We start from the raw sequence: 23,946 nt of genomic DNA, 5'->3' as shown, positions 1-23,946 counted from the left end.
TTGTTACATGGGCAAGGAAAATCCCTCCGAGAGGCGACATTTAAATTTTAAAAAAAAATTAAATAAATTTTTTATCTTGTTTAAGTTTATTTGAAGCTGAGCACATTTATATTAATATTTCATTTTAATTTTATTTGATTAATAATAAATCAAATTGCAGCAAAAATATTTCCTCCGTCGGAATGTGTGCCAGTTCCACACAAAAACAAAAACAAATTTAACCTGTTTCTTTAGTAAATACCTATTTCGAATATTAAAACAAAGTATTTTATATGCTAATCCAATTCAACCCGAATTAGAACAAATCAAACAAACAATATAACCTTCCCGAGACATCGAATTATACCACATAAAATTTAAAAAAAAAACTTTTAAATTTCCTTTCATGTCATTGTCTATTTACCAAGTGGCGTCTAACATTGCTTATTAAACTCACTGTCTACGTTCTACAAAACTACTTATAACTTGCACAACTTCTCAATTCAAAATTCTTGAACACGAGAATAAAGATCAGAAGAACGCAACTGTATAAACTAATTCATGAATCAAATAAATCGAAGCTCAACGCAACCAAATTTCAAATGAAAATTAGACTAAAATACGGATAAAAAAAGAGTTTCATAAGGGACCAATCCACCAAACTACAAGACTTTATAAAGTAAAAAACTACTGCATTTTTAGATTAATTTTTTAGATTAGATCGTGTAATAAGTTGGGACTCCAATCCTAATCATCTACCAAGCAAAAAGAACGGCAATTTACCAAAAAACATACTTAGGTTTTTAAATTTATCAAAAGATACATACTATTTTAACATTTACCAAATGGTGCATCATTTTACAGTATCTTCCTATTCTATTCTCCTGACAAATTTAACTGATTTTCTTTTTTTTTTCTTTATCATTTCTCTCTCTTCTCTTTCCTTTCCTTCTTCTTTTTTAGCTTCTCTTTTTTTTCAATTTTGTTCTCAAACATGTTATAAGAGATCAAACCCACGTTGGACCTGATATCTCTCCATATCAGACCCATGAAGAGATATCAAGCCTAAAAACAGGAGAAAAAAAAGATTTAGATTTTTCAACACCTCTGGTCTACTACTAGAATGCCGAAAATAATAATGGAGAGCATATTTAGACTCCTTGCAATTTTAGAAATCTACAGGACCTGAAATGATTGCAATCTGAGGACTCTAAGTCAATCAGTAGATTTTGACCGAAACTCACTGATGGACCTAGAGAGCTCTGATTGCACCCATTTCAGTTCCTATGGATTTCTAAAATTACAATAAGTCCAAATATACTCTCCATTATTATTTTTGACATTCTTAGTGATGGACCAGAGGTTTTGAAAAATCCAAATCTCTCTCTTTTTTTTTTTTATTATTAGGTCTGATATCTCCCCATATCAGGCCCAACGTGAGCCTGATATGGGAGATATCAGACTTAATAATAAAAAAAGAAAAGAAATAAAAAAAAGAAATAAAAAGAGATTTAGATTTTTCAAAATCTCTGGTCCACCACTAGGAATGCTAAAAATAACAATGGAGAGCATATTTGGACTCCTTTCAATTTTAGAAATACATAGAACCTGAAATGAGTGCAATTTGAGGTCTCTAGGTCGATCAGTGGATTTCGATCAAAACCCACTGATGGACCTAGAGAGCTCCGATTGCACCAATTTTAGTTTCTGTGGAATTCTAATGTTGCAAGGAGTTAAAATATGTTATCTATTATTTATTTTAACTTCTAAAAGATGTTAAAATATAATAAAAAAGAATCAGCAAAACATTCCCCATACGTTTTAGGTTTTTCAAAACCTCTGGTCCACCACTAGGAATGCCAAAAATAACAATGGAGAACATATTTGAACTCCTTGCAACATTAGAAATCCACAAAAACTGAAATGGGTGCAATCGGAGCTCTCTAGGTCTAAATCTCTCTCTTTCTTTTTTTTTCTTATTAGGTCTGATATGAAGAAATATCAGGCCCAATGTGAGCCTGATATCTCCCCATATCAGACCCAACGTGGACATGATATGGGAGATATCAGGCCTAAAAATAAAAATAAAAATAAAAAAAGAAAGAAAAATAGATTTAGATTTTTCAAAATCTCTGGTCTACCACTAGGAATGCCAAAAATAACAATGGAGAGCATATTTGGACTCCTTTCAATTTTAGGAATCCATAGAACCTTAAATGAGTGCAATCTAAGATCTCTAGGTCGATTAATGGGTTTTGATCAAAATCCACTGATAGATCTAGAGAGCTCCGATTGCACCAATTCCAGTATCTGTGGAATTCCAATGTTGCAAGGAGTTAAAATATGCTATCTATTATTTATTTTAACTTCTAAAAGATGTTAAAATATAATAAGAAAGAATCAGTAAAATATTCCCCATACGTTTTAGGTTTTTCAAAACCTCTGGTCCACCACTAGGAATACCAAAAATAACAATGGAGAGCATATTTGAACTCTTTGCAACATTAGAAATCCACAGAAACTGAAATGGGTGCAATCGGAACTCTCTAGGTATAAATCTCTCTTTCTTTCTTTCTTTTCTTTTTTCCTTTTTTTAGTTATTAGGTTTGATATGAAGAGATATCAGGCCCACATTGGGCCTGATATCTCCCCATATCAGGGCTAATATGGACCTGATATGAGAGATATCAGGCATAATAACAAAAAAAAAAAGAAAAAAAATTTAGGTTTTTCAAAACCTTTGGTCCACCACTAAGAATATCAAAAAAAAAAACAATGGAGAGCATATTTGGACTTCTTTCAATTTTAGAAATCCATAGAACCTGAAATGACTGCAATCTGAGGTCTCTAGGTCGATCAGTGGGTTTTGATCAAAACCAATTAAAACCCACTGATGGACCTAGAGAGCTCCGATTGCACCCATTTCAATTTTGTGGAATTCTAATGTTACAAGGAGTTAAAATATGCTATCTATTATTTATTTTAACTTCTAAAAGATATTAAAAATATAATAAGAAATAATCAGCAAAACATTCCTCATATATTTTAGGTTTTTCAAAACCTCTGGTCCACCACTAGGAATGTCAAAAATAACAATGGAGAGCATATTTGAATTCCTTGCAATATTAAAAATCCACAAAAACTAAAATGAATTTTGACCAAAATCCACTGATGAACTTAGATAGCTCCGATTGCACTCATTTCAGTTTATGTGGATTTCTAAAATTGCAAGGAGTCCAAATATACTCTTCATTATTATTTTCGGTATTCTTAATGGTGGACCAGAGGTTTTCAAAATCCTAAATTTTTTTTTTCTTTTTTCTCTTTTTTATTATTAGGCCTGATATGAAGAGATATTAGGCCCACGTTGGGTCTGATATCTCTTCATATCAAGCTCAATGTGGACCTGATATCTTCCCATATCAGGCCCAACATAGGCCTAATATGGGATATATCAGGCCTAATAAAAAAAAAAATTTAGATTGTGGGTCTAATATGATTTATATATCAAGTCAATGTTATGCATGCACGCATTGAAAAAAAAAAAAGAGGAAAGAGAAAAGCGGAGAGGAAAAATTAGATTGATTACATGCATAGAAGAAAATAAATAGAAGGGAGAGTGAGAAACAACGGTAAAAAAAAAAAGTCAGATTTGTCAGAAGGATAAAATAAGAAATGTATTTAAAAATATACATTCTTTGGTAAATATCAAAGTAACGTTAGCTTTTTGGTAAATTTAAATCTGCGTCCTTTGGTAAATTGCTGCAAAAAGAAAGTAGGCATTGCAGAGAGCATGTCCTGTCTAAAAGAATGGAAAATAAGCTCAAACTGTCCAAAAAGAATGGCTAGGATTCAGAGTTCTTTGAATTAGGCTTCAAAGCTTTATCAAAGTAGCTGCGGATGCCTGGGACAATTCGCTGGATGAGATGACAATACCTGCAGAATTCCATCAGAACTTGAAGGTTCAAATAAAAATTTAAGGTGAAGAAACAAACACTAAATACAGCATCTCTGCATGAATAGAGACAATGGGATACAGTTTAATGGAGCGCACCCAGGTAGAATGCTTAATTTTTCGAATTGCTCCAAAATAAACAAGATACAAGTTTGCCTCAGGGATATCGCATTGCATGCCTCTGATAATTCATACATGCTGGAGACGTTATCAATGTTAACGTCCTACATAACAGATTCAAAACATAAATAAGATTGTAAGCTGAAAATAGGATAGTCAGTTTCAAAAGAAAATTTGTTCTATCCACCTGTTTAATGATATATTCGCACAAACGCTTAAGGCCCTTCAGAAGATACTGATCTGCGGCTCTTAGGAGGTCTTGTGCAACAAGGTTGTTAATTTCAACTGATCCTGAGTAAATGTATCTGCAGGCAAGGAGCAAAATACTAGAAAATTCTGGACTTCAAAAATAACGAGAAAGAAGAACAACAATCACCTCATCATTAATTCAAAAATATCCCATCTTATGTCAAGAATTTCGATGTCTCTTGCATCCTTCTCCTATGAAAAATTTATATGAGAAAGTTGTAGAGTGGATAGGATCTAAGAAATAGAGAAAGAGTTTGCTTGTTTAATGTTCAGAAGATTTCTGAAAGTATTCGTGTCATGTTTAGTAGTATAGCATCAGCACATAAATGAAATAATGCTTAGTGCATTAGCACAGTCACTGATGGAAATTAATTCCTTGATTTCTGAACAACACATTCATAATCATTTGATTAGTTCTTAATTGCAAAGAAAAATGGCAATTAATACACTGGTTTCCTTAATCATTACCCTATATCTGCCATCAAACATTGCCCGAAATGCATCTGATGAAGCAAGCAAAGCAATCCGGTGTGCATAGAAGCATTTGCCTAGAACAGATTAGAAATTTAGGAACTTAGGAAATAACTAATAGCTTAATTTTGATATTAGTAATTATTGAATGTACATTTTCAAGTAAAAGAAATCAGTACAAGCAAGCCACAACCTTCAACAAGAAAAGTAACATCTGACAGTGTGGAATTGTTTACATATTGCTCGCCCAGATAGACCTACATGAATGATTAATAAGTAAAACAAGAATAATAGGGACAAAAATAATGGAGAACTTAAATTCAAATATCAAGAAGTCACAAGAATATAAATAGCACTATAAATGACGAATTTAAAATTAGGTTACATGTATATATTGACAAAATTTTGTTATCTGATTCATACAAATAAGTTATATATAGAGAGAGAGACATGTATTTGTTCCCATATATTCTGTGATGTCCTAGTCCATCATGATGTTTGTAAAGGGCTTCAATTGGAAACTGAACAAGGTTTTAAATCTAGATTTTAATTTGAACTGATCCAAGAAGAGAAGGATACTGTATTAGTGTCAACTGCCAAAGACGCAAAATGGATTGTTTGGCACCACCTTAATTGTGCAAGCTACGTTTCTGAATGAATTTAAGATGTATGAATTTCAAATGGAAAACTCTTAACTCCTCAATCTACTCACAGTTGTTTGAAAGCATTTGATCCTCTTTGTTTTGTGTGGATAAGGTTATAAAAATGCTTACATATTCTTTTTTACCTAAAAATTAACATAATCTTTAGCAACTTGTGATGTTACAATGATAATTAGATATTGGTTCTTTGGATTTTGTATTGTATGCACCCCCGTCAAGCTTTTACACCACTATTGAGCTCCCTATCACCCCCTTCGATCCCACATCAGATGCCACTGATAAAATGCCCATTCTAATCTTATACTTGTCTGAACATAGTGTCAGAATAAATCTCATATGCATCAAACAAGACTTGGACCTGAGAAACTAGGTTCAGGGATTCTTCAAACACCATGACTAATAATGATAATAAATTCACATATTGTTTGTGTACTCAGCATGTGGAAATATAGGCACACACCATGTCCTTGCAAGCCACAAAGGGAGATCATTTATGAGACAACAAGGGTCAACACTTATCAAGCCTCCATCTTTTTAAATATTCAAATTCTTGCATCTCTTTCAATAGTTTTATAGCAAAGTCAGAAAAAAAAAAAAAAGACAATGACCCAATCCTGTTACAGGGAAAGTCTAAAACAATACTAAGAGGCTCAAACAAACAATATGTATATAATGGCACAAATTTTACAGGAGTTAAGCAATGTAAAGCCCCCTTATGTTTGTTTTTTACTCTATTAAAGAAAAGATTTTACACTATAGCTGTTAGAGATAAAATATAGGTCATTCAATCAAACCCATGGAGTAGGGGATTGAGGAGCTGCATCCACAGAAGAAAGCATCATAGCTCTGCTGGCCATTTTGTAAAGAGCAAGCAAACCATCCTGCTGCTGTTTTAAATTAGCAGAACTCAATAGCTCAAGAAGAATATCGATCCCTGGAAAGAAAATACAATTTAATACATGCATATATTCCCAAAAGGAGGAACAAAAGAATAAAACAGAGTGTGGAGCAACTAAATATATTTATATTTGAACAAAACCATTGTTATCAATGAAAATTCTTCTTTGTTCATCAGGTGGGCAAAGGTGAGCAAGAGCCAATGCTATGGATCTTTGGACAGCCTTCTTTCCAACTCGCATCAAATATAGCAAATGCATCAATACCTGCAAGAGAAAAAGTGCAAAGAAACCATGTTGATAATGAATATAGACAAAATGTACTACTTGGAAAGTGAATGCTTTTGTCCATCTGAGCTAAAAACATTAAAGGATCTAAGAAATAAACCAAAGAGAGACTCACTCGCCCATTGATTTTCACCTCCAATCTTTTCAATGTATTTGCTATGCAATCTTGTGTTACCTGCAACTCAGTTTATATTTCTTATGATCACTTTGCTCAAAACAAAGCAAACAAGTGTTCACAATTGAAAGCAACACCTGGACAACAAATTCACCATCTTGTAGTTGCTGAACACCTCCTAATTTGACAAAATCAGCAACATTATCCTGAAAACAAAGAAGGTGAGCTTGTCCATCAGATGTTGCTCAATTTAACCATGCACGTAGAAATTGAATAAAACAGACAAGTCATCAACAAAAATTAGGAGTTCACCTCATTCTCTGCAATTCCAAAAAGAGCAAATGCAGCATTATGCTGCAGAGATTCATTTTTTGAGTCAAGAACTTTTAGCAGAGGCACTAAACCACCATTGAAAACAATACCAGCTTGGTTGTGTGAGTCCTACATGTAAAAAAGGTATCAGATAAAACAAACACGACTGTACAAGACAAGAAACAAATTCAACCATAATATATAAATAGAAAAAAATAAAGGGACTGAGTTTAATTCTCATAAGACAAACTTCATGCATCTGTAAGAGGATACATTATTGAAAGCATCTTAAGATAATTAGCTATTACAAATTAATACCAGTTCCAATATACTCTGTTTGGTACACGCAGGGCATCCATGATTAAAAAAAATGAAAATCTATACCACAATATCACAAAAAAGTGAATCAAGATCATTGTTAAATGCATTTTAGACTGTTATGCATAAAGACAAACAAGTTCATGAGAAATCAATGATAATCAAAGATATTAAAGCAAAGAATACCAAAATTATACAAATCAGTCTTCTAAAAATCGGCCTAGGCGGCAGCTTAGGAGCGCCTAGGTGCTAGGCGCCTGATAACTAGCTTATTGGGCATATCATTGTGGTTGTTATTGGATGATTTTTGAGCTTATTGTCTAGATAAATTGGTTTGTTAGATGATTTTTCATAATGAGGAATGTTTTGAATTAAATGCATTGATTTCTTTTAATTCATGATTTCTCCCTCATAAATGTAATTTGGCTGTATAGGTAACCAATGGGGTACATTGATCACAAGGATTCAAGTTAATTTGAGAAAGGATTGGGTTCATGCAACCAAGTAAGGTGGCCCAGGCTTCATTCGGGTTCAATCCAAAGTTCAGCCAGCTGTGTGCAACCAAGCTACTGTTTAATTGATTGAGTCAAGTCACTGTTGAACCATTTGAACCATGGGTATTTAACGCTACTGCCGGGCATGGTGAACAGTGGCTTGCACTACTGTTTACCATGCCAATGTCTCTTCAAGCACGCGACGTAAGCTCCATTCCCCACTTCAGATCTGCAATCCATTTTCTTTCATCGGTGGCGAGTTCCTAATTGTCCGACGATCAACCTTCAAGGATAGGAGCGCATTAGGAGGCATTCTTCCTGCTCGCGATTTCAAGTTCTACATTTCCCCTGTTTCCACCGTAGATCGGAGGCGTTGCTCCGATCTGTAGATCCAGAATTCATTGGAGTTTCCGGCGGCGTTCCTCCGGTTTCTTCGAACTCACTCCATCTTCCTTTCCATCCGCGCGTTTGTGTTCAAATCCAACGAATCTAGGACTTCAGAAACCCGATCTTGGCGCGTTGAGAGTTCCAAATTGATCGCTAACTTGCAGGGAGTTTCTCTGAGCATTGAATTCATCTAGAATTTAGCTGGGAGTTTGGAAACTTACCTCCGATTGTTTTAGGGCGAGTTCCTTATGCATCTCTGTGTGACAGCAGAGAGAAGAGGATTTGAATCGCGATCTGGAATTGGGAGTGTTTTATGCTTTCAGATCTACAGTTCTTATTAATAGATCTAATGCTTAGATTTCTTCTACTTGCGATCTTAATCTTGATTTGAATTCTTCACGTTTCTTCACTGCAGTTCATTTCTGTTTTAAGTTCTGCATCGTAGTTACTGCAATTCCTTAGTTAATTTCAAATCAGCACTTCCTGTTTGCAATTCAGATATCAGCATTTAAATTTTGAATTCTCTGATGAGTGTTTCATTGATTATGCAATAAGAGAATTTTCCTTTATTTAGTTAGCTTAGTGCAAATGCTTTTCAGTATGAATTTCTTTACTTACATCCTTTGAGTTGAATTCTGTTACACATCAATATCTAGGGTTTGTAATCTTGTTATTTTAGTGTTGTTTTCGAAGGTGCAGTCTCTCTTAGTTTAATTGAATTCGAATTTTGAGTTTAGTTAGTTTAATTAGGTGTACTAGCTAGCTTGCATTTCAAATGTTCCCCTCATTTTAAATTCAGACCAATCCCCATTTTAAAGTAGAAAACCCAAAAGGAGTTTCAAATCTAAAGAGAACACACATTTGCTAGTTAACTTCGAGAAATACGACTTGGGACTTATACTACATCATTTCTTTTGAGAAGTTATAGGTTTTCAATAAATAATAATTTGAAGTACCAACGTGACATTCAATTTGGGCTTATCAGCACCCGCCAGCCGAACCGAACCCATGCTAGTCATCCAGCTCAGGTGACCATGGCACCTAGGCCGGATTAAGCGGCCCTAGGCACCGACTAATCGGTAGAATCATCTAGGCACCGTGAAAATAGTGTAGGGTTTTCATAATTTGTTTTAATTTGGGCTTTTAAATTTAAAGCCCAATTAAAAAAAAACTGAAATGTAACCTTGAGTTTGTGTCCGATGATGATATTGAATTTGTGTCCGATGAAGAACAAGTTGTTGAAAATTATGGAGAACAAGAAGAAGTAAAATAAATTTGTGATATTTTATTAGTTGTGTAATTTTGAACTCATTTTAAATTTAATGTTATTGTGTTGAAGTTATAGAATGTGATTTATTATGTAATTTATGCTGATAATGTGGAATCCGCCTAATGGTGCCTAATCCCCACCTAAACGGCCTAGGCACTAGGCGCAGGTGTAGCACCCGACTAGCATTGATAGAAATGTAAGAGATATCGTGTTTAGTACATAAAAGTTAAGATAATAAAGGGTTAAGTATCTCAAAAACCTGTGCCAATCTTCCAAGAGCAAATGCAGACATCTCCTTTAGTTGAACATCTGATGACTGAAGCATCTCAATTAGAGGTCGCAATGCACCCCTCTGCACAATTTGCACCTGCAAGAAAGTCAAGGTCGGAGAACATTCACATGGAATGAAATTTTGATCCAATTTATAACAAAAGTACCCTCACGCATAGACAAGCAAAGAAAAAAGATTGCAAGCAAGAAGGTACCTTGCATTTAGAATTGGCTGAAGCAAATTGTCCCAACAGCAATGCTGCTTCCTTTTGGCTCCCGGTGCAGCATGAACTACAATTGGCTATGATGATTCAGAACCCTTATTTAAACTATAGCATGAAATATATTAACTAAACATTTAATGATGGATTTACTTATCTACTCAGCAACCAACAACTTCAAAGGTGGAGTTCTATAGCAACAGTTAGAATGTAGTGTGTATGTCATGAGCTTCAGAGGCAAAGAGGAAATTCATAAAATTGTGGTATGCTGTACCTCATGAATTTTAATATTAAGCACTTAGGAAATGGCCCATAAAAATTTAACATAGCAGAAATAAAATGCCAAGACTTTGGTAGTAGAAAGCATAAAACTAAGGGGGCGTTTGGTTTAGGGTAATAGGAGTGGGGAATGGGAATGAGAATCATTGATTCCCATTGTTAATATTTGGATTATAGGAATATGAATACAAATAAGGGAATGAATCCTTGAAATTGGGTAATAACTCATTCCCATGTATCTCTCCTTCAATGAGCCATTACCCTATTTTCATCAATCAAAATATTCCCTTATTCCAAAAATACCCTTGACTTAAAACTAAAATTTTCTCCATTAATATCAAAATATATTTATTTATTTTTTCTTTCATATCACTTATCTCTCCTTGTTCTCTCTCATTATATTTTCTCTCATCATAGTTTCTCTCTCATCATTTTATCACACAATTTCTCTCTCCTTAATCTCTCCTATCACACTCTTTCCTCTTTTTTTTCTCATTACACTTTCTCTCTCATCATACTTTCTCTCTCCTCAATCTCTTCCATCGCACTCTCTTCCTTATTTTTTTCCTCATCACACTTTCTCTCTCATCACACTTTCTCTCTCCTCAATCTCTCCCATCACACTCTCTTTTCTCTTTTTTCTCATCACACTTTCTCTCTCATCATACTTTCTCTCTCCTAAATCTCTCTTATCACACTTCCTCCTTTTTTTCCTCAACACACTTTCTCTCTCATCATACTTTCTCTCTCCTCAATCTCTCCCATCATATTCACTATTCTCTTTTTCTCTCACCATACTTTCTCTCTCCTCAATCTCTCTCATCACACTCTCTCTCCTCATTTTTTCTCACTATATTTTCTCTCTCTACATCCTCTCCCATCATACTTTCTCTCACATCATATTTTCTCTCATCATGCTCTCTCCAATCACACTCTTTTTTTTCATTTTCTCTCTCTTCATTCTTTCTTATCACACTTTCTCTCTCATAATACTTTCTCTCTCATCATTCTCTTTCATCATATTTTTCTCTCACATTCATCTTTCTCTCACATCTAATTTTTTCTCTTATTTTCCTTTAAGGGTAAAAAAGGAAACTTTGATTTATTCCGATAGAAGATATACAACTAACCAAACATTGCTTTTAAGAGTGATATTCATGCTCATACCCATTCCCATTCCACAATACAATGATTCCCATTCCGATTCCTATTCCTAGGAAAGAACCAAACGCCTCCTAAAAATAATACTGCCAAGGAGCAATTTAAGTATACCTTGATAAATGATAAATCAAAGATGGCCAATTAATTATATAATTCGACAAGCTGTATAGATTAAACTTGAAAGTGTGAGCCTAGAGGAGACCAAAAAACACTACTTAACATAATATACTAATTTTTATCACCATTAGGCATGTATATTAAGTTTTTAATATGACAAATAGAATGAACCTGAGTCTCAAATGACAGATCATGCTAAGTCATGTTTGATTGCTGAGGTAAAATGACCAAATGACATGATATTGTTTAGGCTCTTTCTCGCTTACTATAGACAACCAAACAAAAATAAGGGTAGTACTTTTTCTAAAAAAGTAATTCAAAAAATTGAGCCTTAAATCAGACATGAAAGTGCAGATCTTGAAATCTGCCACCAAAAGAAACTGCACACTACATGTCAAATAGTCAGCCTGAAAATATTATAATGAAGCTTGTTACTGTTCATCAAATTAAAAAACAATCAAAGAAACACAATACAGGCAAAAATAAGAAATTTGAATTCTGGCAAACTTGGATGAGAAATTAAGGTCTGGATAAAACATTGGTATATGTTAAAACTAATGATGATAATACCTCAATAAGCCAATCACAGGTTGCAATGCTCCTGCAAGGAGAACTTCTTTCTTTATGTTAGGGGACGAATGAACAAGATTACGAATAACACCTACCTAAATATCATAAATACAACTGGTCAGGTGAGCAAAAAAAGAGGTGGTGGTGGTGTGTGTGCGCCTTCAACTTATGTGTATGTTTAACGAAAATATGTAATAACAACAATACTACTACTACTAATTAATAATAATAAAATAGGATATCCTCTACCGCATACAAGAGTGCCCACATTGCACAAGATCACATATTTCTTGTTAGAAAACCTCTACACATGATGATAACAATGCAAATTTTAGCATCAGTAGGAATTGAGTATAAAAATAAGCTCTTACCTGTAACAATCAAGAGGCCATCCAATTAAGTGCCTTGTCTTTTGTGGTTGGATTGAGCTGCCATTAAGCTTTTAAAAAAAACGCCCAGAACTTCTCTGATTTGCTTACAATACTTTTACAGGGTAATGAAATCATGCTGATGCTTCTAGCATTGTGCTTGCATAAAACATCACATTTCCCTTTATGCTAATTCTCAAAATGCTGCTCGTGTAAAATTGATAATTATAAAGATCCTCAAAAAAGTTATACTTATATTACCTTAACTTACAGTGTTGAGGGATTATGCGGATTTTCTCTGTCAATTCGGAAGCAACACATTGCATCCCAGAAAATGGATAGAAATCTATAACATAGCCTCTAAACATAGTTCTTTAGTCCCCTAGATCTAAGGCTCATGAACATGTTTTTTGCCATCATAATGGCTTACCATAAGATTATGAGCTATGTTACTTGAGCTCAAAAAAAAAAAAAAAAAAAATACTCATGTTGGATACAAATCTCATAATGATATTCTCAAAATGATGTCACAAAGATGGGTTGAAAAAGGATTCAATTATAGAATATAGATACAAGCACACAATTAATCTTAAAAAAATAATAATATTTGATCTAATTAATTTACTTATATTATACACTATATAGCCTAACACAGAACTTATGTAACATAATAAATAGTCAACAAAATTAATATGCAGCTTATATTATAATTTACAATTTGAACAATAATATTTATATGTTATATAACTTGCTTATCATTTAAAAAAATAGCTAAATGAATATGAGTTCATACTTATGTAACTAATACAAGCTATATGGACTAATATAAATTATTACAAATAAGTCATATAATTCAATGCCTTTTTAACTTTACCCCAAATACCCAACCAACATAACCCTAGCCCATGTCCATAGAAGACTTCACGCACAAGTTCTCCCTACCCTCCCAACGCGAGCAATTATTCCCTTTCCTCTGACACAAATTGCTCCCACCTTGAAACTTGAAAGGTACCACCTATGCTTAAACGTCATTGGCAGTAGCACTCCCTTTCACCCAACACTCCCTCTTCAATCCCACAGAGGCATTTAATAGTTGCTGCTCCCTTTCCTCCAACACAAATAACAGTGGTATTATCTTCTCTGCTCACACATGACATTTCCAAACTCCATTTCCTCCCAGCATAGAGCAAGTTGCAGGCAGGTTTTCTTCCATCTTTTTTTCCTCTTGCTCTGACAAGTGTGTTCATCTTCTCAGACTCAAATTTCATATTTGCACCAATGTTGTGTTGAGGCAACACAACTTTAACAATGGGTTAAAAGGGTAAGTGCGAGTAACATAGATTATGAAAACCCAATTATATACTGAATACACATTGACTAAGTCATGCAACATGCAAACTGCAACTCTTAAGAAGCACTAGTGCTCAAACTCAAATTTGCACCCATTAGTGTTGTATCAACACAGATTTAACAATGGGGTAAAAGGTCAAGTGTGAGTACCACAGATTATGAGATCCCAATTACATATTGAATACACATTAGACCAAGAAGCACCAATGGTTAATTCTAACAAGCTTTGCTGATTATAAAAGTCAGAGTTCAGCTTAAACTGAGAACGCCCTGAATAGATTGGTATCCATTTTAAACATGTAGATGGATCAGTTATCTATCACACAGATACAGTTGCTTTAGTCATTCTAATCTCACTTACATCATAATTTGAAAATTGTATCATTGTAACTGAATTTCACATTAGTCATGTAACCAGGATAGATCTTCTGCATCGACTCAATCACCAGATGGACAGCAGATATTTAAGCACACACGAGCCACTTAATATGCCTAAGCTGAAACTGAACTGCATGTATAAGCAAGCAACCCTGGTTATCTTTTGCTATATCACAAGCCAGAATTCACTGTTCAGAGGAAGCATTGAGGCCTTGGTTAGATTGAAAGAGACAGAGAAATCCCTGCAGTTAGTGAGAGATGATCGCCAGTCTAAGTCAGACACATAGAAGGGAACTCTTGGACTCGAGTTTAGGAGGCAACAAGAACCTTTTCTAGGGAAGAGGTGGAAGGGGTCGGAGGTGACAATGCATATTGTGGATGTGACAAATGAAACTGAAGCCTTGTCACCTAGCAAGGGCAATCGCCATTGGCGCCAGCTGATGCAAACGATTTAAGTGCTAAAATGGCAGTACCTGGTGGAGAAGGAAGCAAGCTTCCTCATGGTGTCCATAGGGCCAATGATGGATGAGACAGCTTGCAAAAATTGCAACAAGCAAGAAGGGGATTGCTTGGCAATGAAATCAAAGATTGTGCTGATACTGAATCAAAAATTTGCTCTAATAAGTAATACTAACTAATAGAACACCAAAATCAAGCTCTCAGCAATTAAATTTTATTATGAAGAATATGATTATATAGAGGAATGAGGGCCTAAGACTCCAACTCAAACAAAATTGAAAATAAACTAAAAATGTTTTAGTAAAGATATAATTCATACCCTAAAGAACTTGATCAAACTTGGATTTTTATATTTTTACCAAATCAGAAAACTTACTTATTTGCTTATTTTACAAAATAAACAAGTCTACCAAAATAATCATTTATAAATCTAAACTTCTAAAAAAAAGTATAATTTGCATTATTCACATCCCTCTATAGACCACTATGAGCCAAGAGAGGGAAAAACCCTATAATTTGCTCCCTTGCAACTCCTCTTTGTTAACAGACACCTTCATCTATTCCACTGCAGATTGACAGAACATAAGAAAGCATCTACATCCAACTAGACACATGTAAGGTATCAGAATGGCCCATATCTCAAGGAACCTTACAAGTAATATGAACTATAACCAGTAATACAAACATACACTCCACGAAATGAATTCAAATCTTTGTAAACATGTTCAAGCTATTAAGTCATATATGTTTCTCTGCATTAACTTACTGCCTCATAATGGACGGAAGGATCAACTGACTGAAGCATGAGAATCAATGAAGGAAGAGCTTTACATTCCACAATCTGCAACAATGATTTAGGCAAAACAAAGGTTTAAATAAACAGAGGAAATGTTTCAACATTGAAAATAAAAAATATGAATTTCTAAACAAATTACCTGATTTTTGTTACTTTCATTCTTAGATGCCAAAGTACGCAAGGCACCTGCAGCAGCACTCTGCACCTTCACATCAATAGATTCCAACAGTTGCACAAGGAGGGGAATGCCACCTTCAACCCTGAAAGATATGAAAGACAAATATAAGCACAAAATTCTATGGGATAAACATCCAAAAAGACAGCCAGTTCTGTGTGCACAAACCTGACATATGTTTTGATATTTCTATTTTCATGAGCAAGATTAGTAATTGCACCAGCTGCTCGCCAAATAACACCATTAACTGCCCTGCAGTTGGAACCTTTCTTATGCCTTTTTAAGAGATTCATAAGCAAAGGCAAGGCACCAGCATCATCTATGAGCTGCTGATACTCAGGCTGTTAAATAAGAAAAAACACCTTAAGGAAGATTATGTAAAGTGAAAAAAAAAAATCATGCATTTATAGTAAAAAGTTTAAAGCGGTAATAGACAAAGTGATTTAATATATTAATTAATATGCATCATTATTTGAATCACAACAACAAAAAATACACATCATCACATTAATCATAACAAGGAATATATATCAAATTCTCCCCCGTATAGGAAGACCAAGAAACATCTAGCAAACAACATACCTGTAAGGATGTCGTTGTTTCTTTAGTCTTTAAGTCCCTAACTTTATTTCTCTCTTTTTCTTTTCAAACACATTCTATTTCGCAATTCAATGCTCTTTGCCTGATGAAATTGATGTTGAATTCCAAATCTTTCTTCTTCTTTTTTGACAACTTTTTCTTCTATTCATAGAAATATATGGTTGATCTTACTACTTCTCTAGTTCAGTGCTTTCTCGGTCTTATTTCTCTTTTAATGGAGCAAATGTCAGAACATTATTCTTTATCAGCAAACAACCTTAAGGTTCTTAATTGGCAAGCTCCAAGAAAATGCATAAATTAAGGATAGTATGAGAAACATACATGTAAATCAGAAAATATAATATCACAAAGTAAACTGCTGAAATACTTGGATTCTAATCTTCACAAACAGTATGGGCATTAATCACTTGTGAAGAGTGCTAAAAACATTTGCAATCGTTTCTTGTAAAGTGCATTACTCTGTCTTCCGTTTCTGAGTAACTATGACAACTAAAACCACAAGCATTATTGGCATCAGATAAAAATCAGTTATTATTTTATACCTTCGTTGCAAGTAGAAAGAGAGCAAACGCACTCCACTTCTCAACCCGGTGCTCAAAAGGCCGATCTCCTCCGCTAGCACAGTCATCCCTTACCAGCAGAGGCGGAGGCTCTTGTAGATGTTTCACGAGCGCAGGCACGGCCCCTCCTTCAACGATCACGCTCACAGCCTCCTCTACGCAATGGAGCGGTACCCAGATCCATCAGAACCCACTCAAAACAAACTCATTAACAACTAATTTAACTCCAAATAAAAAAAAAAAAAAACAGAGGTCTAAGGGAATAAAAGATTCGAGCAAACCGCTCTTGGCGAGTTTGGCGAGGGCGCGGGTAGCACGCTTGGCGGCGGCTCGATCAGCGAGGTTCCAGGAGAAAGCTCGCTCCAGGACCTCGACCTGGGCCCGGACCTCTCGGGCGAGCGCTTCTTGGGAGCGAGGGAAACAGATTTCTTCGACTCCCGTCTCGTCCTCTTCCTCCACATCCGAGGACGAAGATGCTGCAGAGGCAGCGCTGCTCTCCTCCTCCAGCTTCCGCTTCTGCCCCTTCCGCCGCTGTTGTTCCGCCTCCATCGGTTCAAATTGACCTCAACGGACGAGAACGAAGGCGCTCAAGAGAGAGAAGGCAAAATAAGGGCCATTTTTCATTTATGAAATAATTAATCGAATATTTAAGGGGATTATAACTTATAAGAGTACCTTGGCGCGGGACAAATTAAAACCCACGAATGGATTATTTTCTCAACAATAAAAAAGAAAATATAATTATAATTAGTATAATTATTAAAATTCATAATTCTTAAAATCATAATCTAATCTTTCCGTGTATATATATATATATATATATATATATATATACACACGGAAAGTGATTGAGTAGACATGATTTTACCGTAATTTAATTTACTTATTTATTGTCAATACACATTTATATATATTATATATAAATATGTATCTAATTATATTATTATATATTATGTATAATTTGGAGTTTTTATTGGTTGACGTGTGTGTATATATATACGATTAAATATATTAATTTTTTAAATTTTTATTTTTTTTTAATAAACTGTTTTCTTTTCTTGTTTATTTTCCAGGGAGTCTCACCTGTTCAGGACATCACATTTCAATCAGTGTCCCGGCTTATGCGTAAGATTTTAGGTTGCTACCCTTCTTATTTATCCCGCACAGGTCTTATATGATTTTAGTTATTCCTGATACAGTTACTGTTCACCTGTTGGTTACTAAAACAAGGACTGAGGAAAAGAACCAAGACGAGAGAGACAGAATATTTTTGAGTCTAAACTTAGATTGTCATTATAAAACAAGCAACAAGCATAGATATTATTTAGTAGAGAATTTTTACAGAGAGTTACATAAAATTTTTACATAAAGATAGTTTACATAGAAAACAACATATATTACATAAAGGTACCGAATTTTTACATAACTTGACAGAGAAAACTTACAAACACACTTGAGCACACTTGAAGAACAACGGGAGAGTATGGACAGTAGTGAGTGCAGCGGGGGAAGTGGATGCATCAGCAAGAGAGTTTTTGGGTCCTTTTATAGGCTGAGGAGAGAGCTTTTCTTGGAGGAGAAGGAAAGCAGAGAAAGAGAGGGGCCTGGAAAGAGAAGGCTTGGTGAAGGACAAGTGGAAAGCACTAAGAAATGGAAAGGGGGCCTAGCAAAAGAAGGGTTTAGTTGGGGGGACAGATGGCTTTGTTTTAGGTGGGTGGACATATTGGCTGGTTGGCAGAAAAAAACGTCAGGAATGACGTTTTTGGTAGATGTTACTATAGTGTTGTGTTTATGGGAGAGGATGTCATGGATGACGTTACTTCATTAAGTCTCCATTAAGTTGTCGAGGTTATTGTCACTGGTAAGGTCCAGAGAAGGAGTTTGTGAACTTCCGGCTAAGTCTGACTGCATATTTATGTGGAGTGCTGCTCTATATGCTCTAGCAGAGAGGACAGAGCTGGCTAGTCTCTTCTGACAGTATCTTTCAGTTTTTCTTTTATAATGTTGAAGCAATGTCGTATGCTGTGTTTTGAAGGAGAAAGGGAGGAATTTAGTTCCCATATCTTTTGGCCAATAGATCTTCTCAGTGTAAGTTTCTCCTACTAGGAAGTAATTGTCTAGATCTGTCAAGCGATCCCAAGCCTAATTAGTTCCTTGTACTGATGCTCTCCAATTCTTTAATTGATCTTCAATAGTAGAGAGAGCTTCCCAATGGAGATCGGGGTCAGATGGGTAATCTTCAAGTTCTGTTTGGATACCCCCGACTTCATTGATATCCAGCTTAACCAGATGTTTGGTTGGTTCAATATTAAGGTTAAGCCATTCTGGTGGAGAGCTGTCAAAAGTACATACAACAAACGTTTCCTCTTCTTCGAGGGCCAGAGAAATAATAGTACCAAGCTTTTTAGGAAAATCTTTAACAGAATCTGGATCATGTACCCAAACTTTGTATAGTAGTCCGTAGTCCATCAGAAGAAAAGGAGTGATAAGTCTTCCTTTGTATGAAATTGCTTTATACTTTTTATAGTCTAAGTTGGCTTTTCTGAAGGAATATAGCAGCTGACATGGACATCCGTATTTAGCAGAGTCTTCACAGGTTGGCCCAATTTTCTGACATTTATGTTTTGGGCCAAATTCTGCTTCATAGGTAATAGTTATCCCAAGAGGGGGATTTTTGTGGAAGGCCTTTAGTGCTTCACATAATTCAAAGAATGTCTGTAGTGTAGATTGTTCTACTAGGTTCCGAACGTAGGAGTTGATATCCTCGGGTATGGTGTTGGGCAGGCCCAATATATGGGCTGCAGATGTTCTTTGAGCAAAAGTTGTAGCAGCTTGTTCTTTTAACTGGGCCAGTGTTAGATAGTTGGCCCGTTGTGGTTTCTTTTCTTCTAATGTTGTGGAAGAGGAAGGAGACCCATGAGTTCCTTCAGTAATTTGTGCATATATAGGAGGCTTTTCTGTTTGTGAGCTAGAATTGACACCATAGTTGTTGTTTTTAATAAAGTGCTAATAAAGAAATTAGCACCAAGTTGGGTGCAACCTTAGGTCAAGGTTGACCTGGTTGACCCGACTCAAGGTGACTTGACTCGAGTTGTATTTTGATGTTTGACTTGGGAAGATTGTCGGTGTAACCTTAGGTCAAGGTTGACCTAGTTGAGTTGCATGTTGATGTTTGACACTCGTGAGAGAGTTGTATTCTTGATGTTTGACAAGAATAGGTGTTTGGGAGATTGTAGGTGCAACCTTAGGTCAAGGTTGATCTGGTTGATCTGATTCGGGAAAAGTCCAAGCAGGGAGCTTGACACGCGAAAAGTCCAAGCAGGGAGCTTGGCACTGGAAAAGTCCAAGTATGGAGACTTGGCACTGGAAAAGTTCAAGCAGGGAGCTTGGCACGCGAAAAGTCCAAGTATGGAGACTTGGCACGGGAAAAGTCCAAGTATGGAGACTTGGCTGAAAAGTCCAAGTATGGAGACTTGGGAAAGAGCAGGGAGCTTGGCGCGCGAAAAGTCCAAGTATGGAGACTTGGCTGGAAAAGTCCAAGTATGGAGACTTGGACGGAGAAGTCCAAGCAAGGAGCTTGGCACGAGGAAAGTCCTAACTGGGATGTTAGGCGGTTGGAAAGTCCTGGTGAGTGAACAGGCAAAGGAAAGTCCTAGTGATGTTAAGCAGGTAAAAGTCCCGTGAGTGAAGCCGGGCAATGAAAGTCCTAACTGGATGTTAGGCGGTTGGAAAGTCTGTAAGTGAAGCGGTAGTGAGAAAGTCCTAAGCGGGATGTTAGGCGGTGGAAATCTCGGTGAGTGAAGCCGGTGGAAAGTCCCGTGAGTGAAGCCGGCAAGGAAAATCCAGATGGATCAAGGGTGATCGGACATCCGGTGTTGAGAAGTCCAAGTGAGTAAAGCTTGGCATATGGAGTCGGAGATGGCTCGGTAGCTCGTTCTCCTAACTTGGTTAGAGAGGACACTCTAAACCTAGGAGTTGGATCGGTCTGCAGGACCGATCGGTGCAGATGGTTTCTGATCGGTCCGGTGACCGATCAGATTCCACCGATAGCATATCGGGAGTTCTGATCAGTCCACGCACCGATCGTGCAACGATCGGCGAAGAAAAGCTCTGATCCGTCCGAGGACCGATCAGTGTATGCTGATCGGTCTCCACGACCGATCGGAGACGCAGCGACCTCTCTGAGAGGTGGGATCGGTCGGTGCGGGACCGATCAGATGATCGGTCCACGGACCGATCGAGACGATCCATTCTCCGATCGGTCTGCAGACCGATCAGGGTTCTAGCCGTTGCGACGCAACGGCTAGTTTCTTCGCTGTCTTCTTCGCAGGTATAAAGGGGTCGAGGGCTGCTGCTGCATTTCTACTTCTTCCTCTTCTTTTCTGCTATAGAGCTGCTGTTCTGGTGCTTGAGTTTTGTTGAGCTCTTCTTCGCAAGCTTCGCGTGAGCTTCCGGCTGGGTTCCTGCTGTTGTAGGCGTCGCTTGAAGTTGCTGCTTCATCCAGCCGACAAGAAGGCAAGCTAGGGCTATTACATTCTTGTATTGTACTTAGTTTCTTGCTGTATTCTTGTACTCCTGTTTATCTTGCTGTTGCAAGACATTGTGGCGAGGTTTCTCCACCCAGAAGGAGTTTGATTTAGCCGGTTTTCCGGGGACTCATCCACCGACGGATTGATAGGCTTCGTCCACCTTACGGACACGCTGAGGAGTAGGAGCATCATCTCCGAACCTCGTACATCGCTGTGTTAAGGTTTGATATTCTTCCTTTCGTTTCTAGTTTATTTTTCCGCTGCGCTAACGAAGTGTAGGAAGAAACGAGCGATTAGGGGCGGCTATTCACACCCCCCCTCTCTAGCCGCGTACGAAGAGATCCCAACAGATATCCTCGGGTATGGTGTTGGGCAGGCCCAATATATGGGCTGCGGATGTTCTTTGAGCAAAAGTTGTAGCAGCTTGTTCTTTTAACTGGGCCAGTGTTAGATAGTTGGCCCGTTGTGATTTCTTTTCTTCTAATGTTGTGGAAGAGGAAGGAGACCCATGAGTTCCTTCAGTAATTTGTGCATATATAGGAGGCTTTTCTGTTTGTGAGCTAGAATTGACACCATAGTTGTTGTTTTTAATAAAGTGCTAATAAAGAAATTAGCACCAAGTTGAGTTCTGACAACATTAAAAGCTTCTTCAAGTGAATAATACCCTTTGAAGAAAGGATGTTCTAGGCCTTGTATGGCCATATTTGTTTCCTCCCAAGTAGCATATACCCCAGCTTGTGGCCCAGAAAAGACTACATAACAAGAGAATTTCTTGCCTGCTGGCTTTTGTATGGTTGTTAGAAAATAGTTTGTTAAAGCATTTATGACTGCTATCTTGTGTCCTGAGCTACCAGGGATGGTAGGAATGTGTCAAATGTTATCTATCAAATAGTGTTGAATGTGATCTAGTTTGTCTCTGAATAAAGAGCGAAACTGATCTTCTTGCTGTGTAAACTATTGTAATTCTTGTGTTCCAAATCTTAATGTTTTAGTAGCAAAGGAGGTGCGTACTTTCCTTGGTCGATCCATTACCTAAACAGAAAATGTTAGTGGAGTAAACGAGATAAAGTATCAGCTAAAGAATTGTTAATTCCTTTTATATGTTCCCAGTGAATGTGTAAACCTTTATTAATAATAGTATATATGAATTTTAGCCATCTCTTAGTACTTAATCCTTTTCTTAATCCTTTAATTTGTTAACTATACTTTACTATAGCTTCGCAGTCGGTTCGAATGGTGATTTCTTGCTTATTACAAATGAATAATCAGAAGGCTTCTAGACAATAAATAACTACTAATATTTCAAAATCTAACGAGGTAAGATGTCCTTTTTCCTGAAATTTTCCAGAGGCATATCTGCATAAGGTTTCTGTAGTTTTAGGATCACACTTGGATGTTTTTCTAAATAAAATTCCTCCCCATCCTGTTTCACATCCATCTGTTTTGATGACTAAGTAGTCAGCATCAAGTGGGAGTGTTAACATGGGAATTGTTTTTACTAACTCTTTAATCTGTTTTACAAGTGCTATATCTTGTTGATTAGTGTTTTTGTCCTGTTAAGGAGGTTTTGTTGTATAAGGGGCCGCTGATTTTTCCTATATTTTTTTTAAATAAGGTCTAGCATAATTTAGGAGTCCTAAAAAGGCACTTAGAGTTTTAGTGTCTTCCATCTTATCTGGAAAAGCAAGGATTTTAGCAGAGATATGAGGTTGAAAGGCTATTTGTCCATGTCCTATCTCTGCTCTTAAGAAATCAATATGAGTAGTAGCTATTGTCATTTTCTTTCGAGAAATAATCAAACCATGTTTCTCAAATAAGTTAAATATAATATGAAGATAAGCATAATGTTCTTGTTTAGTCTTAGAGAAGACTAAGATGTCATCTATATATACACAAGTGAAGAGAGAAAAATCTCGAAAAATGTCATCCATTTTCCTTTGGAATATTTGAGGAGCGACCTTAAGGCCAAAAGACATAACAAGCCACTCAAAATGTCCCTTGGGACAGGAAAAGGATGTCCATTCAATGGACTCAGGATGCATTTTGACTTGCCAAAATCCTGATTTCATGTCAAATTTTGAGTGCCATTTTGAGTTTTGGATTTTATTTAAGAGTTGGTCTTTGTCGGGAATTTTATAACCGTCTTCTTGACAATTATCATTTAGTCTCTTGTAATTAAATATCATTCTAGATTGGTCACGTTTTTGTTCTGATCCTTTATTAACTATAAAAGCTGGACTGCGGTGCCTAGATGTAGACCTTTGAATGTCTCCTAAAGTTAAGAGTTGGTTAATATGCATTTTGCATTCTTCAGTTTCCCAATTTGTATATTTTAAGTCTTGGGTCTTAATTGTAAGGTCTGGATTAATGATTGATAGTTTGTAGTATACTTTATCTTTGTCCCAATATTTAGTAAGATTTTCTCCAATTATTTCTAGTTTTTCTAATCTAGAAATGAGAGAGTCTAAATCAGGTTTATGTGTGTTTATTAATTGAAGTAACTGTTGTGGGAGTATAAGATCATGTGGGATCCAAGTGTTATCAGTTATAGGGCTTGACCAGCCAAGTGAGGCTAGTTTTCCAAGTCTTGGTAGTCA

At 36.2% G+C, this 23,946-nt stretch overlaps 1 protein-coding gene across 3 annotated transcripts; it reads right to left on the bottom strand.

Annotated features, from left to right (window-relative positions):
• Positions 1–3,630: 3,630 nt before the first annotated feature.
• LOC121997683 (ARM REPEAT PROTEIN INTERACTING WITH ABF2-like) lies at positions 3,631–17,431 on the bottom strand. Of its 3 annotated transcripts, none has more exons than XM_042552236.1 (19): positions 17,102–17,431; positions 16,803–16,975; positions 15,829–16,001; positions 15,625–15,745; positions 15,456–15,530; positions 12,135–12,229; positions 10,002–10,077; positions 9,776–9,883; positions 7,048–7,176; positions 6,873–6,941; positions 6,736–6,795; positions 6,476–6,599; positions 6,231–6,370; positions 4,968–5,031; positions 4,772–4,851; positions 4,431–4,495; positions 4,242–4,359; positions 4,034–4,158; positions 3,631–3,915 (listed from the first exon to the last, which is right to left on the bottom strand). In XM_042552236.1, the coding sequence occupies exons 1-19, from the start codon at positions 17,367–17,369 to the stop codon at positions 3,825–3,827; spliced, it is 2,154 nt and encodes a 717-aa protein (XP_042408170.1). In that variant the 5' UTR covers positions 17,370–17,431; the 3' UTR covers positions 3,631–3,824. The 3 variants fall into 3 exon arrangements, with proteins under 3 accessions (XP_042408170.1, XP_042408171.1, XP_042408172.1); XM_042552237.1 differs by having other exon boundaries at positions 4,431–4,489; XM_042552238.1 differs by having other exon boundaries at positions 6,879–6,941.
• Between the last annotated feature and the right edge of the window lie 6,515 nt (positions 17,432–23,946).

This window comes from Zingiber officinale, chromosome 6A, assembly GCF_018446385.1.
Source record: "Zingiber officinale cultivar Zhangliang chromosome 6A, Zo_v1.1, whole genome shotgun sequence".
In the NCBI taxonomy this organism is placed as follows: Eukaryota; Viridiplantae; Streptophyta; class Magnoliopsida; order Zingiberales; family Zingiberaceae; genus Zingiber; species Zingiber officinale.
Note: the sequence above shows the minus strand (reverse complement) of the source record. Positions and strands in the feature narration are given on the sequence as shown.